This window comes from Miniopterus schreibersii, assembly GCF_964146895.1.
Source record: "Miniopterus schreibersii genome assembly, chromosome: 14".
NCBI lineage: Eukaryota > Metazoa > Chordata > Mammalia > Chiroptera > Miniopteridae > Miniopterus > Miniopterus schreibersii.
The window spans coordinates 41,639,107-41,659,303 of NC_138114.1; the positions used below are offsets into that span (position 1 = coordinate 41,639,107).

At 53.0% G+C, this 20,197-nt stretch overlaps 1 protein-coding gene across 2 annotated transcripts in view; it reads right to left on the reverse strand.

Annotated features, from left to right (window-relative positions):
• The window catches only part of SH3PXD2A (SH3 and PX domains 2A), a 206,272-nt gene that overhangs the window by 86,546 nt on the left and 99,529 nt on the right, over positions 1-20,197 (reverse strand). For both annotated transcript variants that reach the window (XM_081158959.1, XM_081158958.1), the window contains exon 5: positions 13,980-14,071. In XM_081158959.1, coding sequence (XP_081015085.1) covers positions 13,980-14,071 — 92 coding nt within the window. The remainder of the gene's footprint in view (positions 1-13,979; positions 14,072-20,197) is intronic.

Below are 20,197 nucleotides of genomic sequence, written 5' to 3' on the forward strand. Positions count from 1 at the left end.
TGGACCTGGGCAGTCCGCTTGAAACTTGTACTTTTCAAATGACAGGGTGGCACTCAGTAGTGAGTTCTGAAATCAACTTAGTGTGTCCCAACAGCATTTAAAAAAGAATAAGTGATCAAGTCACCCATAGTAAGGCTAAATATTGTTTTGTGAAACTTCTGTTTCAGATGTCAATCTTCCTGTTTGTCTGTCTGTCTGTATTGGTTGTGATGTGAAATTTCTTATTGTGGCAAAAAACATTTTAAAAACACTGACAAATTCTCAGAACCTCAGTTTTTCCTTTTAAAATCAGGCTATTCTGCCCTGGCTGGTGTGGCTTGGTTGGTTAGGGCATCGTACTGTGCACCGGAAGGTTTCGGGTTCGATTCCCAGTCTGGATGTGTAAGGTAGGCAAACAACTGATATCTCTCTCTCACATCTCTCTTTTTCTTTCCCTTCCTCCCTCTCTAAAATCAATTTTTAAAAAATAAGGCTACTCCGAGTATCCTCACAGGCAGTTAATTCTCTGTGAAACCAATACAGTGAGACAGTGTGTTGGTCCAGAAGCTGGGCGAGGAGGGTCTGGGCCAAGGGGCTTTGGGTCAGCTGAGGTCTGGAGAATGTTGGGGCATTTTTCCACCCTGCATAGCCCCTAGCTAGGTTTTTGTTCTGGCTTTTGAGAGCCATTGCACAGAATGGTTTCAAGGGGCAGCGGCCTCAGGGAAGACAGATGGAGGGGGCATGAATGCTGTTCTTTGCCCCCATTTGCGCCCTGATCTACACTGTGGCACTGAAGGCCCTTGTGTCCAACAAGAATCTGCCCTTTCTCCTTAGGGCCTATGTTTTCCAGGGTTCTGAGAATGGGCCCCATTGTGACCACGGGGATGGTCCAGAGAGGCCGGAATTCTCGCCCCGGGTGAAAAAACTGAATTGCTGGGGAGGGAAGGGGTCTCATGTACCCCCAGGCTGTGTTCAGAGAGGCTGATGCTATGGCTATCGCAGACCCCCGGCATTGTGCTTGTCTCCAGAACGTCCCAGAGGGTCTCTGCTATCGCTCCATCCACAGCAAGAGGACAAAGCCCAGTCTGTCTGTCCCTCTCCTCTGACGTGCCTCACCATTCTGGGTGAAGTCCCTGAGCATGTCTCTCGCCCAGGGACAGCTCCACCGCGTCTGGGCCTCAGAGCAGAAGGTTGTGAATGTGGGTGGAGGTGAGCATGCTTTAGCCAATTACTACTTCGTAACACAGGCATGTAACTTAACCTCTGTGCCTTCAGTTGTCAAAGAGGAAACAAATAGTTCCTGCTTCTGTTGTTGGGGTTACCTGGGATATTGTGCAAAGCTCTTAGAGCCACATCAGGCACCTGAAGAAGACCCTTGGCCTACAGCCTGGGTTCATGAAAGGGGCTAGATTTGGAGTGTGGACAGTGGCCACAATATAAGAAGTGCTGACTGGGCCCCCTCGTGGGTTTGGACTTTGCACGACCCTGGCTCTGTCGTCCAGGGCGCCAGCTTAGCACCATGAAAACAGACGGGCCTGGGTTCCCACCTGTGTGCACTCCAAGGAATCCCACCAGATGGTGACTATAAGTGCCCATGGGTGAAGAGGGGGCCAGGGGGACACCAAGCTGGTTTCCTAGATGGGAAGGGAAGTGCTGTGGGCTCCCCACAGGCTCCCCAAGCTCCTGCTTTCTACTCTGCCATGCTCCTCCTGGCCACAGGGCTCCCTGGGCTTCTGGGGGCTGCATGCCAGATCTAGAAAACCAGAGAAGGGGCTGTGACAGAATGCCGTGATAGGGTTCAACTGTGGCTGTTGGGCACTTGAGATGTGGCTAATGTGACCCCAAAATGGAATTCTTAGTCCCCTTTCATAATCAAAATTTTAACTTAAATAGCAGCAGTGTATTGGCTGGTGCACTGGACAGTGCGGCCTTGACCAATGGTCTGAGTTGGGTACCAGCAGGAGATTTGCTTGGCTCACAGGGGCAATGTGTGTATGTGTAGCTGCCTGGGTTCAAATCCCAGCTCTGCTGACAGATTACCTAGGGTCTCTCTGTCTTCATTTCCACTCTGAAAAAAGAAGAGACCAAAAGGACCCCTCTAACTGGACTGTCGGAGGGTAAAGCAGGTTAGCCCAGATTAGGTACCTGGTACATAGGGAGGCTCCATAAAGGTGACCAAATGCTCTGAGCCTCCAGCCCCTCCTCCAGCGCCACCTGCCAGTACAGAGCTCTGCTAAAGGCCTGACCCAGGAGTGGGATGGGGGACATCTCTCTGGAGGAGCCAGGCCTTGTAGGTGATATGAACCACCTGGGACAGGCTGGGCAAGGCCGGGGTGGGGCATGCTGGAGAAGGAGCTTGGGAAGGATGTGGGGAGACTGGTTCAGCTGGCCCCACTGGGGTGGGCCAAGGCTTGGGGTGTCTACTGAAAGATGAAGATACTCAGGCTCAGAGGGGTAAAGCCACCTGCCAAGATCACATGGCTGGGGGGTGGAAGAGCTGGAAGTGGCAGGACTGAGGGGTTCAACTCCATCAGAATGACTGGGCGGGTTGGGGACTTCCCAAGGGTCTGCATGTGGGAGAGAGGGTCTAATGAGGAGTCCTGAAAGCCAGCAAACCGGGCCACCCAAGATCTGGGGGATGGCAGCCCTCTTTGTACCTCAGTATCCCTGACTGATAAAATGAGGGCACTCAAATAATTTATCACCTTGTGGCTGATAAGGACACCTGTAAAATCCAGACAGATAAGCTAAATTAGGAGTAAGTGGGGAAGAGAAAGATAAAAGGAAGGCAGAGAGACTCAGAGCTAAAAATACCAAAATGGCACCACCCAGTTCTAAAACTTTCTCAGGGAGGTCACAACTTAAGCTCTGGTGTGAGTGAGCACAGCTTCCAGGAAGAGGAACCTGGCTGTGACATGCAGCAGTATCCGTGACCATGCCATCAGAGAGGCACTGTGCTTTCTGATTCTAATGTGCCCCCCACCCAAGTCCTGTGCTGACACATTTTCTGGGCTGCTGCTTGGAGGCTCTGCCCTAAAGGGCCATGTGGCTGGGTCTGCAGCCCAAGGACTGCCCGGCCTCACTGGGACAGGTTTCCCAGTCTCCAGAGAGGCTGCTTCTCTCAGCAGTTTGTGTAAATTCTGGGGACAGTGATCCTGGGTTGACTGTCCTGGGCTCTGTGCCCCTTCTACTTTCTCTCCTTCCCCATTTTGGCTCCCAGCCTAAGGCCACTTCCCAACACCCCACCCTCAAACCCAGCCTAGAGCAGCACCCTGTCCCCTCCCTTGGTCGCTTTTAGCATTACTATTATAATTGTGTTGTTTCTTCCCTCTACTCTAGGTTCCATGAAGGGAACTGTGACATCTCCCCAGGCCTGGCATAGGTCTGGGCACAATCTGCGTTTGCTGAATGAATGCACGAATGCCCTGACTACTGGTGACCAGGCTCAAGGTTCTGGTGGTTCTTGGGTCTGGCCAGAGCTGCAGTATTATCCTGAGCTGTCCTCCAGGCAGACGCTGGGTCTCTGCCCTCCCTCCCTTCCTTCTCCTCTAGGAAAGCTCAGTGGAAATGCCACTTCCTCCGGGAGGTCTTCCCTGATAATTACAGATGGGTCAGCAAGCATGATGTCAGTTTGTGTAAAATATGGAAGGGCTCGAGCAGTCTCTGATGACCTGGGGCACTTCCTGTCCATTTATGAGGATGGCCTTGGTCTCTGTGACATCACCCAGAGCTGTCAGGAAACTTCGGTGGCAGCATAGCCTGCATGCTCTTGCAGACATCCTGCCCGATTACTTCACCTGCGTCTCTGTCCTCCCACCTGGACTACACTGTCTCACTGCCTCCTCTCCTGTCTCCCTGTGGGCCCAAGTCTGAGAACAAGGGCACGTGTGCATGCAGGAGGAGCTGACTATGTGCTTCATATACATTATCTCAGTTCCCTTGACCACCCCAAGAACAAGGTACTATCATTACCCTATTTTCCAGATGAGGAAACAGGCATAAAGAGCTTAAGTCGCTAGACAGTGGCAGAGCTGAGGTCTGAACCAGTGCTGGCTGACTCCTAAACCCATGCTTGGATCCTCCATGATCTTTCCTCTTTCTTGGCCTTCCCACCCCGTAGATCTCCATGAACACCCTCTGCCCCTGCCCACCCATCTGAGCTCAGAAACCTCCAGCAGGCACTCACAGCCCCCTCGGCCCAGCCCTCCCCCTCCCCGTCTGTCTCTAACTCTCTCTTAGCATCCAAATCGAGGTGGAGGCTTGGCTCCCCCGGGCAGCCTTCCCTGCACAGCCCCCACCCAACACCCCCCTGCACTCCTGGTCTGCGCATCTCATCTCCATTGCGCCTCCTTAACCACCTCACCCCTGGTGCACTGGTCAGTCCCACCTTCCTGGAAAGAGGACCACAGGGGACTGGCCCCTCCAGGCAGGCCTTCCTGAGAGCTATAACTAGGGTGGCATCAGCCTTAGGCAGACCTGTGCAGTCCAGTCTCCTCACTCCTGTTACGGAAATTCAGGACTTAGTGACAAAGGGCCTCAGCCCGGGAGCACCCAGGCTGGGGTGGACCTTCCCTGCAGCTGCCAGGCTCTGCCTCTGATTGGCTGCTGCACTATCTGCCTGTCAATAACCATTTGCTGAGCAGCTATTATGTGCCAGGCCCTGGGGTCACAGGACTGAGTAAAACAGGCTCATCCCCTGGAACAATGAACAAAACCAAATAAAACAAATTGATAAACTGGGTTAAGAGCTGAGGAAAACGAAGAGGTTGCCGAGGTGAAGAAAGGGAAGTCTCTCTGAAGAGAAAGACTAAAGGAAAGCCTGAGGGGCAGCTGGAAGGGCTGGGCTGGGCTGGGCTGCGCTGGGCCCAGGGGGGAGGGGGGAGGCACAGGCCACCTGGAAGATCTTGGAAGTCATCCTAAGCACAGAGGAAGGCCATGGCAGTGTTGGTTCACACAGGCTTTTTGGAAAGCTCCCTCTGGAGGTGGACTGGTGCCCCACAGCCACCCTTGGGTGGGACAGCCCCGCAGCCCAGAGTTCTTCACTAGTTCTCAGAGTTCCCTACAGGATGAAGCCCCAGTAGCTGATTGATAATGTACCACCTTTGGCTGCCTTTCTTCCCCTGCCTTCCTTCACTCCCTCACTGGTGTCACCCCCCAAATAAACTGCTAGGTCTCAAATCTTCATCCCCAGATCTGCTTCTGGAGGATTCCAAGCTAAGACACCTACCTTTCCCTGTTTCTGGCCCACCAAGATCTTCATAGGCCACAGGACCTACCATAGTGCTCTACACACAGTGGGGGCTTTATCCACACATATTGGGTGTGGGCCAAGGTGGGGATAACCCATGTTCTCTGTTCTCTGGCTCCCGAGGTGGCTGTCTGCAGCGTGGCAGGTCTCCACGTGTCTCTGGCCAGGTGAGACAGGCTCACAGGTGCCCTCTCCTGCTTGGGGTGGGGATCGGGGCACTCCCAGTTATTAATCTTTAATTGTCTGGCTTGGCAGACACAGCCTTCCCTAATCAGGAGCCTGCCTCTACCTAATTAAATCAGACCTGACCACAGTCTAGCTCCTGCTTCCCTGGCCATTTAGAGCAGCCGGCCCCTCCTCCCTGTCTGTCAGCCAGGCTCCTATTCAATTCTCTATAAGGGCTCAGCTCTCCCTTCCGTGCACCACATTTGGGATGCTCCAAGCCTGGGGGATGCTCTGGAAATCTTCTGGGAAGGCTTCCAAGAACCAGAATTTGGTTTTGGATTTTGAGTCAAAAAACAGTTTTCTGGGTGACATCAGACAAATTATGTTCCCCCTCTGGGATGCAGAACCCACTGGTGCAGGCTGGGCTGGAGGATGTCAGGAATGTTGGGCTCTGAAGGCTGGGGCTGGGGGCAATCTTCCCCTCGGCCTCTCAATGGGACGCAGCCAGGATGAGAGAGGCTGCTCTGATGGCTCCAGGCACTACAAACCCACATAGCTGCCAGGTGAGTGCTGTGTGGGTGTTGCTTAGTCAGGCCTCTGGCTTTTCCCCCAGCGCATATTAGCCCCTCGACAATAGCAACAGTCATAACAGGTCCCATTTATTATGAGCACATGCCAGGCAGTCTGCTAAATACCTGACAGGCTTTACTGAGGGACAGGACAGGTAAAAGCCAGGCTCTCACACTGGACTGCCTGGGCCCCAGCCATCTCTGCCACTTAAATCAGCTTTGCAACTCATGTGACATCTCTGTGCCTGAGTGGCTTTATCTGTATGTAAATTAGGGAAAATAACTATACCCACCTTATGGACCGATGAAAACTTCAATGAGCTAAAACATGAAATTTGCTTCCTGCTAAACACCTGGGCTGCCTGGAATTTTCCCCAGTAGAAAGTCGGGCATCTAGTGGCCCGGGTCCTAGGTATGATGCTTGCACCCCCTGCCTTTTGAGATGCTCTGTGGAAACTAAGCACTGAAACTGGTGTAGAGCCAAACTGTGTTATGTACTTTCTGGGGGTAGGATGAAGTTCAAGGTGGGCACCCTCATCCCTCTGCCCCGGGCCCTCTCTCAATGGCCAGTCCACCTCAGGGCTGTCCCAAGAAGGCCAAGCAGGCCTCACCTCTGGATTATTAGGCCGTGTGAGCAAAGGTCGAGCAGTGGGAACTACCAGAAGGTCTAGAAATCAGAGCCGCACACGGGTGGGAAAAGAACTCAGTCCCTGAGAACATACATTTCCTCTTTCCAGACATGAGCAGAGGGAAGGGGTGCCAACGGGGCTCCTAAACCCTGGAGTTTGGGAAGAATTAAAAACCTCCCTCTGGGATCTTTTCAGGGTGATGGAAATTTTTTAAAATTAGATTGTGGTGATGGTTGCCCAACTCCGTAAATTTATTAATAATCATTGGATTAATTGTATACTTAACAAGTGAATTTTGTATTATGTAAACCATACCTCAATAAGGCTGTTTGAAAGAAAAATCTCCCTCTGGCACACCATGCTTTGCCCAAACAATCTCTGGAGCAAGAGTCTTGGGCTGGGGTGGGGATGGGAGTGGGGGATTTCCCATGTAACAAATGGGCCATGTGTTGGGGTAGAGGGCTTAAAAGTTTGGTCTAGGGCTGGCTGGGGTCACTGCTGGACCCAAGGCCAAGGTTAGGTCTCAGTTTGGTTGGGAGAAGGGAGACCTGCTTTTTTGGGTGCTTCCTGAACCAGCTTCATTGTGTCTGTCCTGTCAGGGAAGTCAGGCAGCACCCCTCCTCAGAAGCCTCACCCCAAAGCATGTGGGAGCTCCTGAGCTGGAGGAGGTGGTCTCAGTGAGTGTACCCTGAACCGACCCTGGGGCTCCGGAGCCTTGCATACTCTCAGGAACTTGGACTGGTGAGAAACCTGAATTCCCCTAGAGAGATCCCCAAATGTGGAAAGTGCCTCAACTGTACCTTCAGCTGCCCTCTCACCCCAACCCCTTGACCACAGAAACCATGGGGTCCTGGGTTCCATCTTGCAGTTGGGAGCTAGTCTCCCTGGAATTGGCCCCTGTGCTGTCCATCACGCCCCAGCTGGGGTGTAGACCTGGAGTCGGAAGGGGATGAATCCAGCCTCCGACACTTACCAGCTGAGAGGTAACTCAACCAATCTGAGCCCAAGGTTCCTCAGCTGCAAAAAGGAGGCATGAACCTCACAGGATTGTATTGATGACTGAACAAGATAGATCATGCGCAAGGGCCCAGCACAGCTTCCAGCAGTAACACCTCAGTCTGCAGGCAGTAATGCTGGAGGCTCTAATATCCAGTGTTGGCCACGAGGTGGAGCAAAAAACACATCCCATGAACTAACGCACTTGAAGTGACTTCAAGTTATAGTGGTGCCTAAACTCCAATCAACCTTAAGACACAACTCATAGGGCCTGTGAAGGGGAAAGGGTCACATGCTCTCTAGAATGCTCGTCTCTTTCACCTCTTACTGTTGCTGCTATGAATGTCTTTGATGTCTTCAATTTCTACAGCCATCAGCAGCCCAGCCAAAGCCAATACAGTATTCTCCCTCTCCAGGAAGACAATTTTTTTTTCTTTTATTAACCCTCACTTGAGGACATGCTTAGAGAGAGACACGTTTAGAGAGAGACATGCTTAGAGAGCAGAAGGGAGGGGGAGAGAGAGATGAGAAACATCAATCGGTTGCCTTCTGTGTGTGCCCCAGCTGGGGATTGAACCCACAACCCAGTATGTGCCTTGACTGGGCATCGAACCAGCAACCTTTTGGTGCACAGGATGACATGTAACTGACTGAGCCACTTTGGCCGGGCAGACGATTTCTTTAATTCCTTTAAACTGACAGTCTCAGGGACTCTAACCTGATTGCCATTCTCTCCCACTCCCCTTCAGGGGATGGCTTTCATCTCTCAGCTTGAATGCTGCTGCTTCAGGGAAGCCTCCCTGACCACCTGACCAGACTAGCTCAATGACTGTTATAAGCCCCATTTTACAGGTGAAGAAACTGAGGCCTTGGAAGTTTAAATATTTCTCAGGCCACACAGCAGGTAAGGGAGAGCCAGAGCGGCAGGGGGCTCCCACAGTAGCCAGCCAAGCCCAGCCTGTGCCGTCTCTCTCCCCACAGACCACAGCTCTGCACAGACAGGGCTGAGCCATGTCCACTTGCGTGGGTCCCTTGCCTCACACTGACAAAAAGATCAAAAATGGATGAATGCCTCCTGCCAGGAAGCCAACAGAGAAAGCCCTGGTCTAGGAGCTCAAATACTTAAGTTTGAGATTTAGTTCTGCCACAGACCCTCTGTGGAGGGGCAGAAACCAGGTAACAATGGAGGGGTGGTAATTACAGGGTGGGGGAACTAAGACTCCCCTTGCATATGACATAACAGCGAAAGCTGGCTTCAGGGGTTCTTGCGGGGCTCAATCCTCCAGCTGGCACCTCCAAAGGGTGCCGTGTCCTTGTGAGCAAGGGAGTGGGCATGTGGGGCCTTGGGTACCTGCATGCCATGACTATCTTCCCAGGGCTGACGAGACAGGAACACAGAAAGCACAAGCCTGGGGAAATAACGAGGGGGACCCAGCCCATCCCCACACCCTGTACCAGGATGCCGTTCCCTACCCCACCACCTCCCTTCCACCCCTGCTTGAGGGAGCTAAGGATTCTGTACCAGCCCTCTCTCCCCAGTGCAGCCCTCCCTGGCCTTTGCTCTGAGAGCTGGGACCGGACGGGTGGGTTAGAGTCCACCTCCCTCCAGCCTGCTCACTCAGCATGACTGCCGGGCCCTCAGAAGTCCTTGCTCCCTAGAGCCAATGCCCCTTTCAAGTGGGTTGGACACAACTTCCTGTGGGCACCTTCCTCCCACCTGCCCACCCAGGTTAAAGGGGGCCGTGGCAGTGGGTGGGCAGGGTCTACTTACATAAAGCTCTGAGCCCCTCAATGACCCTCAGTCCCTATGTTCTGCTGGCTCCCTGGCCTATAAAGAGGCTATCTGTGCAGTTGCCAGTGTCAGAGGGGCTGGAAGGACAGTGTGGGCCACGTCCAGGATGGGTGGTGGCTGGGACTGCTGGGTGTGGAGAGCCATCTAACCAGGACTCAGCAAGGCATGGGGTGGGGGGCAGAAACATGGATGCCTCCCAGCTCCCACTAGCCAGTGGGGTATCTGGTGATAGAGGAACAGCTTCACCCCACAGTCCATACCAACAGGCTCAGGGAGGTTCAGCTCAGCTCCCGTCTTTAGCAGAACCCAATTCGGTCCACCCAGTCTTTTCTGAGTGGCCACGCTGCACCCAGTCCTGGGTGGATGGAGGGAAGGGAAGAATAGAAAATTCCTGCTGAGTATCTGTGAGGGCCAGGTGCTCTCAAGGCATTTCTATGCATTAGTGCCCTTGGAACTCATGACTATCCTGCCATGTGGGTGCTGTTGGCCATTTTCACAGGGGGAAACTGAGATCTGAAGAGGTGAAGTGATTCATTCAAGGCCACCAGCAGAGCTGGGTGTTCCCACTGTTGTCTCTGAAGTTAGTTAAACTCAAGGTCACGTTGTCAGCAGGGGAGCCTGCATCCCGAGATCTGGAGTCAGACTCCAGAGCAGGCCTGACCTGGAATCTAACCAGGTCGAAGATGTGAGGCTCCTGGAGGAGCCTCCCCAAATTCTCAGGGCCATCCTGGCTGCACTGCCACACCCGCTCCATCTTCCTGCCGGGTCCCGAGGAAGGGCTGGCGAAGTCCCCTCTGTCCTCCTGACACTGCTTTCTGCCTGGGAGGGCAGCACAGCCTCGAGCCCTTTCCAAAATATAAATGGGAAGGGAGGCTGGGGAGGCCTTGCAGAGAAATGCCTTTTCCTGGGTCTGACCTTGTGCTCATCCCAGGCCCAGAGCAACTGCCTGCCCTCTGCCCTGGTTCTGTGTCCCTGGAAGCCTCGCTCAGTACCCTTCAAGGTAGCTCCTGGGCCACCCCAACAAGCCCCTGGCCAAACCAGATGCTATAATCAGGTACAATAGCCTCTGTCCCTTTCTTATTGGCCTGCCCAGGTGTCTCTCGGACACAGCAGGTGGCAGGGTTGTTGGGGGTGGACCCCTGGGGCAGATGGAAGGTGGCTCTCTGGGCAGGCTGGGGCAGAGACAGCTGTGATCTGGCTTTGGGCCCACTGCCTCTCACCCCAGGTCCCTTCAAACATTGGACGATTGTTCTAAGCCACATGAGGGTGGCTCTGTGGCCCTGGGGCTGAAAAACAAAAACCTGTTTAGCAAGGCTCTGCTCCACCCATGCAATTTCAAGAATTTAACCAGGATCCTGGCTGGCTTCAGCAGGAAGAAGCCTAGAGCTGAGACAGAGCGGCAGGGAGCAGGAGAACCTTAGCCCATTCCCTGAGCCCACCATGTGCCACTGGAGCTCTTGTGCCAGGAAACAAGCAGCAGGTCAACAGCAGGACGCTCACTGTGTGATGAGAAGCACACACACCAGTCCAGTCCTAGTCCCCATTTTCCCCTGTGCGACATGGAGGGGAGGCAAATGCTTGTGTGTGTCCACCCTGACCAGGAACTCAACAGAGAGCAGACAGCCAACAATGGCCAGGTGTCAAAAGGAGGCTACAGCCCCTGCCTTGTGGCTGTGAGTGGCATAGGGGTGACAGGGGGATGGCATGGACCTCAGGCTGCTGTGCCCTCCTCGCCTGGGGCTGTGATGACATAAGCGGTAAGCGCTGGCCTTGGGAGAGCGGCAGGAGGTGCCACCAGAGGGGAGGGGAGGAGACAGGAGGAGAAGGCCTTGACTCTGAGTGACATGGGAAGTGTGGAGCATTTTGAGCAGAGGAGTGACATGATCTGATGTGTATTTTTAAATGATCATTCCTTCTGCTGTTTTGAAATGGACCGTAGAGAGTAAGGGCAGGAGCAGGGACACCAATCAGGAGGCCAGAATCCAGGTGAGAGATAAGGGTTGGTCTGGGTGGCAGCAGGGGAGATGGCAAGGTGTTGTCAGAGTCTGGACATAATCTGAAGGTAGTGCCTCGGGGTGTGGTGATGAGTTGGATGGAGTTGTATGAAGGGAAGAGGTGAACCTAAAATAATGCCAGGGTTTGGAAACTGGGTTAAGGGCCCCAGCAGACTTCAGCACTGCTCACACACAGCAGCAATACATGTTGGCCAGTGTTAGAGAACGGGAGGACAGGGCCCGAGAGCCACTTTCCTGGGGCAGATGCACAAGGAAGTAAGTGTCCATATAGGACATCCTTTCTGTGTACGACCAGTGGTCTAGAAGAGCGACCGCCAGCTGTCAGGAGGTGGGCCCCACTCTCCACTGAGGAAGTCAGCAGGCAGCCCGGGATCAAAGCCCAGGGGCTCAGGCCTGCTGCCCACCTCCCCCACCAAGTCTGGGCTGTTGCAGATCTTGCCTTCCCTAGAGGGAAAAGGGACACGGTCCCCCTGCCCCAGCCCCTGTGAAGGCCCCTGCAGCAGCACACTTGAAAGAGGCCGGGAGTTATCTGCAAAACTCCAATTAAACCCACAGGCTTTGATATCTTGATAAGCCACTCCACAGTCGCCCCAGAGTCAAAATACACTGTTACTTGATCCTGTGTTTATGTTCAGGATGGTGGCCTGGGAAGGTGCAAGCAGGTCTGAGAGGGAGGGGGTGCAGGCAGAGGCTGACAGATCATCAGCCCACCAGCCCAGGGTCACCTACTGGGCTGGGCTCTCATGGGAGAAGCCATTAGCTGTCTAGCCACAGCTAACCCCAATCCTGAGCCTTAGGCCTGTTTAGTGCTGGAGGGCTTGCTGTTGCCAGACCAATTATATACCAGCTTGGGTGACTGATACCACCACAAGAGAAAAGCAGATAACCCCATTCCATGGTGACTTGGAGGCCAAATGCTTTACAACTACCCCCTGCAAAAGCCAGGCTGTGGTCTGCAGGGGTGGAGCGTGCACAGAGCCATATTCCACTCTGTTCCACAACCTTCCTTGAGCAAAACTGTTGCGCGTTCCCATGTGCCAATGGCACTTGGCCAGGTTATTTCAGTATACACTACCTCTGTGAGCTCCCTCACCACTCTCTGAGTTCCCTATTATCTTATTTTAGGGAGAGAAAAACAGAAAGGCATAGAGGTTGAGCAATGGTCAGAGATCACGGAGGTGAGCGGCAGGCCCTGAAACCAGAGCCAAGCCCTACAACGCCATGGCCCCACCTCGCCAGTACCCAGCTGTCTCCCTGAGCCTGGTTTTCGCCGCTCCTCGAGGGCCTTGTGCAGACAGGCAAATGGCTCACCTGCCACTAGTGCGCAGGCTGACGAGTGAAATAGGATCAGTTTATTCAGCTGACTGGCAGAGTGGAGTTTAGAGGCACAAGACAAAGGCAAAGTCCATTGATTTTGTGGCGATAGACCTGCTATTTCACCCACCAGCCATCATCCCTCTCCTCTCCTGTGGGCACACGATCACAAGTGACCCCAGTGACATCCCTCCTGGAAAGGGTCATCTCGCTCCCCATGGGAGGAAGGAGAACAGGAGTTTCCGAGAGGCTACCCTAGTAGGGGAGCAGCAGAGCTAGGTATGGACTGAGGGACAGACACTCCTGCTGGTCTCAAGAGCCTTCCTCTGCCCTGGGAGAGCCAGGAAGGACTGGCAGGGGAGCACAGAGAGGGCACACTAAGAGGCAGCAGGCCTATAGCCTGGTCCCGACTCCTCCCCAAATCAGGGAGGCAGGCCGGAGAAGTGGAAAGACTATGGGCCCCTGTTTGACACCAGCAAGCTGTGGGTTCAAGTCCCGGCTCCAGCTGTGAGCCTCAGTTTCCTTACCTGAGACTCATGGTTAAGGATGTTGAACTCCTGGTAAAATTGCTCTCATGAGCCTGGCATGTAGTAGGTACAGTGAGAGCGATGCTTCTCCCTCTGGTGAGAATACACATTTGTATCTCATTTTGTGGTCTGCCAAGCTCCTGCCCAGCCCTCAGGTCACCTGAGTTTTATAGACAATCCTTGGAGGTAGCAAGAGCAGGGATTAATCACTATCCCTTTGTACAGATGAGAAAAGAGAGGCTTAGGGAGTGATCTGCCTTGAAGTGGTGTGACTAGCAAGCAGCAGAGGTGCTGTGACCTTAAGGCTCTGTGTCCTATACCAGTGGTTCTCAACTACTCCACATTGTAAACCAAGTCACTGATGAATTTCTGAAGGTTTGTAGCCTTTTGCTTGTTTCTTAAGTCTGCGGCAGCCAGCAAGAGAGATGGCCTTTGTCAGGCCAGGTGAGCCTCTGAACTGGATAATGTTTTTTCCCTCCATCAAAGAGCCCAGGCCATGTTGGGCTTAGTCTTACACCCCGAGTAAGGAGAGGGGCCCTTTCAGCAGGACTGCCATGGATGGGTGTGCGGGCTGCGCACTTTACAAGCTCCCTGGGCAGCACTCACAGGACGTGCCGTGTGAATGGCACCCCTGGGATTGTGCAGTAGACACCCTTGTCTCCCGGGTTTCTCCTCGCCATCGCCACATGGCACCTGCCTCCTCCACACCTGCCAAACACACAGGAGAGGCCGAGCTGCCACTTACTCTTTTGGAGGGTTGACATCCTCTGGTCGGGCCTCAAAGAACTGAAAGACTTCATCACACTGTGAAATGTGGGGAGGCAGCCGGACAAGTGCCTGTGGAAAGATGGGAGAAAGGGCATTAGGCCTGATGAACCTGGGACCAGGAAAACCAAAAGCAGGGTCAACTTGGGCCAACAGTGATGGCAGAGGCCCAAAAACTGTGCTGTGGAAGAGAGTCAACTATCCACCCACCTATCCAACCAGACAACTAGTCAACGAATTAACCAATCAGCTAATTAATGAAACAACTCTCCATCCCATCAACTAACTAACCAGCCAATCAATCACTAACCAACCAGTCAACTAATAAAAATAACGAAAAAATCAAACAATCAATCAATCAATCATCCATCCAACAATTCAACCAACCAACCACCAATCATCCAACTAGCCAGTCAAACAACTAAACAATCAGTCAATCAAATGAAAACAATGACCATTGAACCCTAGGTCTCAGGGCCCTCGGGAACTATTTATTCTGCGTGAACCCTGAAAGAATTCCCTTGTGCCCCCAGAGTAAGTCTAAGATCCTTAGCCTGACAATCCAAGGTCTTATCCCACAAGCCTTGTCTTCCACTAGCCACAGTCCAACTGCACCAGATACCCACAGTCCCTAGAAATTGCACAATTAACCATTTAACAAGTTGATTATGCTATCAAGGACAACAGAGTGCTACCATAGTGTTTGATAGGACCCAGATAATTTAAAAGGGAGAGAGGTTTTAGAGGTGTTCACAGGATTTGGACAGGCACAGAGGAGAGGAGTGAGGGTCACATGGGAAATAATTGTCCAGGGAGGGCTGTGGGCCAGCTATGAGCTTGTTGTCCAGGGAAGACTGAGAGCCTGCTGCTGGAAAGAGATCACAGTCAGACGATGGTCAGAGTTCCTGCTACACACCAGCATGGACTCCTCACCTTGCAGCCTGGGGCACTGGGGACCCCTGACCAGGCCCAGTCAGATATGGAGGGGTGGGGGTGTAGGTGAGGCCAGGGGAAGCCCTGCTTCCTGGAACCCTCAACCCAGTATGGAGACAAAACACTGGAATGATCCTTTGGTCCAAACAGACAGGTGAGGTCACTGGCAAAGCAGGGCTGAGGGACAGGGCCAAGGGAACTCTGGGCTGGAGCCAGGAGAAAGAAGAGGAAATCCAGGACTGCAGGAGTGTGAGGAGCTGCTGATAAAGGGGTTCCAGGTGAGTGGTCAGTCGGGCAGACCCTTTCATGAACCTGTGTCTCCCAGCCACCTCCACCAGGGCTGCTTCAGGTACAATGACCCGATCCAGCGACTTCCCTGTGCCAAGCACACTGGGACCTCTGTGAGTGGTCCGATCTCATCTGCACGTTACAGATTTGGGGACAGAGGCTCAAGGAGGCCATGTGGCCTGCCCACAGGCCCCGTCGAGGGTGGGAAGGACTTCACGAGAAGGTAAGCTCCATGAGGGCCGGGACTTTAGCCTGATTTGTTGACTGTGTCTCCAGGTCCTAGAAGAGTGCCTAGCCCAGAGCGGACGCTCAGGACATAATTGTTTGAATGAACGAAGGCATGAAAGAATAAATAAGGGTTTTGGCGTACAGAAGCCCACTATCTAACAGTAGTGGGACATGATAACGGGGAGAAGAAGCACATGTGGTCTCAGGTAGCATCAGTAGAATTACTGCATTGAGGAAGAGGGAAGTGATAGTTCAGTCCTTCTCTGAGCTGACTGGGTAACAATTCAAGTGTGGCACTGAGCACTAGGCATCCTACCACAATGGCCCTTCTCGATGCCAAACCCACACCCGGGCAAGATGAGACAAGGTCCTACCATAACTGGTAAGACAACACTATGCAACTCCCAGCTGTTCCTTCTATAGCCCATGGCTTTCCGTGGGTCTCCAACAGATCACATCCGCGTGAACGGCCAGGAAATAGAAAGGAAGGAAAATCAACATTTACAGAGCAACTGCCGCACGTCAGGCACTGTCCTAGGCCACCTGGCTTTCCAATTATCCGACAAACAACGATGGCTTTTCAGTGTGTGCCTGACCCAGGGCTGTGTCCCTGTGTCACAGGCGTGAGCCAGAAACAGCCCCTGCATCCACAGCAGCACATCTGATGATGTGTCGCCCGTTTTGTCTCTGAGGTAGAGACATCATTGTCTCTGTTTATTATGGGGACTCTGAGGCTGGTGGGGGGGTGAATAGCAACTAAAGCAAGTGGTAGACTGAAGCCCTGTGCTCAGAAGGTAGGATGGGTGGAAGTTGCCCCTACCGAGTTCAAGTTTTCATTTAACACACATGGTATGTGCTGTTTTCTTCCCCAGGGAGGGTAGAAGAAAAAGGGAAAGAAAAACTGAGGAAGAAGAGAAGAGACAGAGAGAGGGTAGGGGAGAGAGAGACAGAGATAGAAGGAGAAAGAGACAGAGACAGAGGACAGAGACATGGAGAGAGACAGAGATGGAGACAGATATAGAGAGAGATACAGAGAGATAAAGACAGAGACAAAGAAAGAGAGATGGAGGGAGAGACAGGAATAGAGAGAGAGAAGTGGGAATCAGGCATGTGCAGACCAAGTGCTCCTGGCCGGAGGCAGGAGGAACCCATTACCGGGCTGAGTGTGTGCAGAGTCGCTGCCAGGGTCACCTCCCTGACAGGGACAGGGAGGGGACGCAGGGCAGGTTTCCAGGTGGCCCAGAGCACTAGCACCCTCCCAGCTCAGCGCACTGCCACCCGCCCAGGGGCTCACCCAGCACCAGTGGTGAACACAGGGGCTCTTCATGCCGACAGAGACCGGCATTCTAGGGGCAGAGGACGCGTGGGCCGTGAGAGCCTCAGACAAAGGGGCCTTTTGGTCAAACCACTGCAGACATCTTTATTTAATAGGGAGCCCCGAGGGGAGCCACAATGAGGGCTCGTCCTGATTTCAGGCTGACAAGAGGCTCTCAGCTCAGAGCAGCTTCCATCAGAGCAGCCGCCAAGTGTGTCTCTGGCCAAAATCATTTGGCAGGAGAGCCGGTGCTGAGCAGTCAGTCCTGGAGGCCTGGGCTGGGGACGGCTGCCAGAGCTGGGGAACCCCCACAGCCATCCATCCTGGGAGGAGCAGGTAGGGGCCAATATATGGGTACTTCTGGGGCACCACCTAAAGTTCAGGCCTAAAGTTCTGCCATTGAACATTCAAGATGTATGCCAGGGGGTAGTTAAGTCAGGGCCTCGGGCCAGGCAGATGTGGGTTTGAGTCCTGCTCTGCCATCCACAGGCTGTGTGATGCTGAGTACATTATCTGCCCTCTCTGCGCTCAGTGCAATGGACTTGATATGGCACCTGCCTGTTTGCAGTTTAAGTCAGATCATGAATATGAGGAGCCTAGCACAGTGCCTGGCACCAAGTAAATCCTCAGTAAATATTAGCTGCTGCACTACCATCTTTATTGTTAGTATTCTGTAGGTGAAGACAATTATGTGCATCAGAAAGAACTGGAAGGAGAGTCCGGAGACCTCAATTCTGCTTCCAATCTGCCTTTATGCACTTGCTGCATGACCTTGGGTGGCTTGCCTCACCCCTTTGGTTGTCATTTCTTCTAGGTCAAAACAGACTAGCTCTGGAATCTCAAACTATATCTCATGGATTCCTGCTAGATGAGGTAAAGTGAGTTCTGCGGGCACATGTGAAAGGATGTTTTGTAGATCCCCATCTTGGTCTTGGAGATCACCGTGTTCATTATCACAGCGAAGGCTCTGAGAAGTCCTGCAGGAAAGAAACCTGTAGTTTTGTTTAGGCCAGCATTTACTAATCAGAACAACATCCTGGGGGATTGACTCATTTAATCATCACATTAACTCCAAGAGATGGGTATGAACATGGTTCCAATTTTACATAAAAAGAAACTAAAGCAGAGAAAGGTTAAGTAAGTTCACAAGGCCACAAAGCTAGAAAGTAGCAAGACTTTAAACAAGGCCATCTAGTCAGAGCCTCTGCTCTGTCTTCTCTTTTACTTTATACCGCCTCCACCATTACCCACAGGTCTCTGACTGTAGAGCTGCTTTTCCAAACAATTCCTACTGACAGCACATGGGACACAGTTGGGACAAATCCAGACTAGGGACATTCTGAAGTTTCTTTAGCTCTAACAGTCAGCGGCTCCAGGAATGTAAAAGCACCACTATCAGTGAATTCTGTGTCAGATCTATCAATCAATCTCACTGAGCCTTTCTAAGAGACCTTTGACGCAGGTGACATTGGAGGGTCCGGAAGTCCCCAAGGAGGGGGAAGGGCTGGAATGAGCATGACCTCAGAGCCCTCAGCATCTAGGGAGGGGCCACTGTCCTGTGGGGCTGCTTAGAACACACAGGATGTCAGCTGAGCCAACATCAGTCCCCTTCCACCCTTGCTATTCTGTGGTCCAGGGGTGGGTGAGCTGGCTGACAGCAGATCTGGAGAAACAAGGCGAGGGAAGGGGCCGAGGGCAGTGGGCGCCTAGGACTAGAAAAGGCACTAAAGAGCCATCTATGTTTGCCATCAGCCAGCACTTTCAGTGCCTCCCTCCCCGAGTCCTAACCTGCCCTGAAGTCTCCAGCTCCTGGCCCCCAAGACAATTTTCTGGGAGCCAGTGACAAGGGCCACCACTTGGCATCACGTCACCATTCCGGATGGTGCAGATTGAGACAAGGGAGAGGGTGGCTGCATTGTGGTCCCTGAGACCTCCTCGATATGGCGTGCCCAAGCCTGGTCTTTGCAAGTGGAGCAGCATGGGACAGGGCCCTAGCCAGGCTGTGTTCAGACCCTCTGCTTCGAAATGAAACCCCCTCCCTGAAGCCCACTGCCCTGGGTAATGCCTGTGCCAGGACCAAAGGCAAAGCTCTGCATTTGGCAACACAATGGTGGATGCCCTGCTCTTTACTCAAGATCAAACATTTTCCTCTTTTTTTTTTTTTTAATCCTTACCTGAGGATATTTTTTCCATTGCTTTTGAGAGAGAGTGGAAGGGAAAGAGAGAGAAAAAAACACACACAACACAATCACATTGATGTGAGAGAGACATATTGATTGGGTGCCTCCCGCACATGCCCCGACCAGAGCTGGGGATCGAGCCTGCAACCAAAGTACGTGCCCTTGGCTGGAATCAAACCCGGGACCCTTTAGTCTGCAGGCTGATGCTCTACCCACTGAGCCAAACCAGCCAGGGCCATTTTCCTCCTTTTAGCAGCATCATTTTGGTTTCTAATCAATGGACATTTTATAGGTAAAAGCCCAGTCACTCTGGGTGGAGTAGGGGTGTGTTGTGGGGGTTGGAATTCTGCCCGCTTGGCCCCCCACTCTCACCCCCATCCCCACTCCTAGAGCTGCCTCTATCCTGCCCTGACCATTCCTCCTAAGCCACTTTCTAAGAAGCTGGAGGCTCATTACATTTCTGTAATCGGAGTATTTCAAACCCACTAGTTCTCTTTTTGAAGGATTTAGGCACCAAATCCTTTTGAAACGGAAATAGTATCTAATATTCAGTTGCAGTTTAAGCCCTTTCACAAAGGTTCCTCTAGTACATCGGGGCCTTGGGGACATGTCACCCTCTTCAGAGGTTTTCCTCTGCTTGTATGTGATCTTTGCATCTTGTCATCAGATACTGGCTGGACACCCACGTGGGGCCGGGCTTCCCGCTGGTTAGTGAAGACACAAAGATAACAGAGGGGGCCTTCCAGGAGCTCCTGGCCTGGAGAAGATGGACATGCAGGAGTTACCCTCCTACGGGGCATAAATGTGTGGTGTGGAGGCACGCACAGGGCTTTCTGGGAGTAGAAGAGAAGGGTGGCGAGCTTTCCCCTGGGAGTCAGGAGGCTTCTGGGAGGGGCACCATGGAAGCTGGGTGCTTCCCCTGGCAAGGGGCTAGCACAAGCCAGGGGCAGAAGCCTCAGGGAGTCTGGCTAGTTGGGAATGGCCACACTTCCAGCAGACGGGACTGCAGGGTGTGGAGGAGACAGGTGGGAGCTTCGACCTGAGCAGCACTTGGAAGCACCCACAGAGGGCCTGGCTGAGCCACTCAGAGGTTCTTATGGGCAATGAGCCCTCTGAGGGCCTTTAAGGAGTAAGGGACAGGCTGGAAACTACTTCTCCTGGGTCTGTTTGGACCAGAGCAGGTGGGGAGATTCTACCAACTGGGTTCCCAGAGAAGCAGACCACTGGGGAGGCATGGGCGGTTCAGTCTTGGCT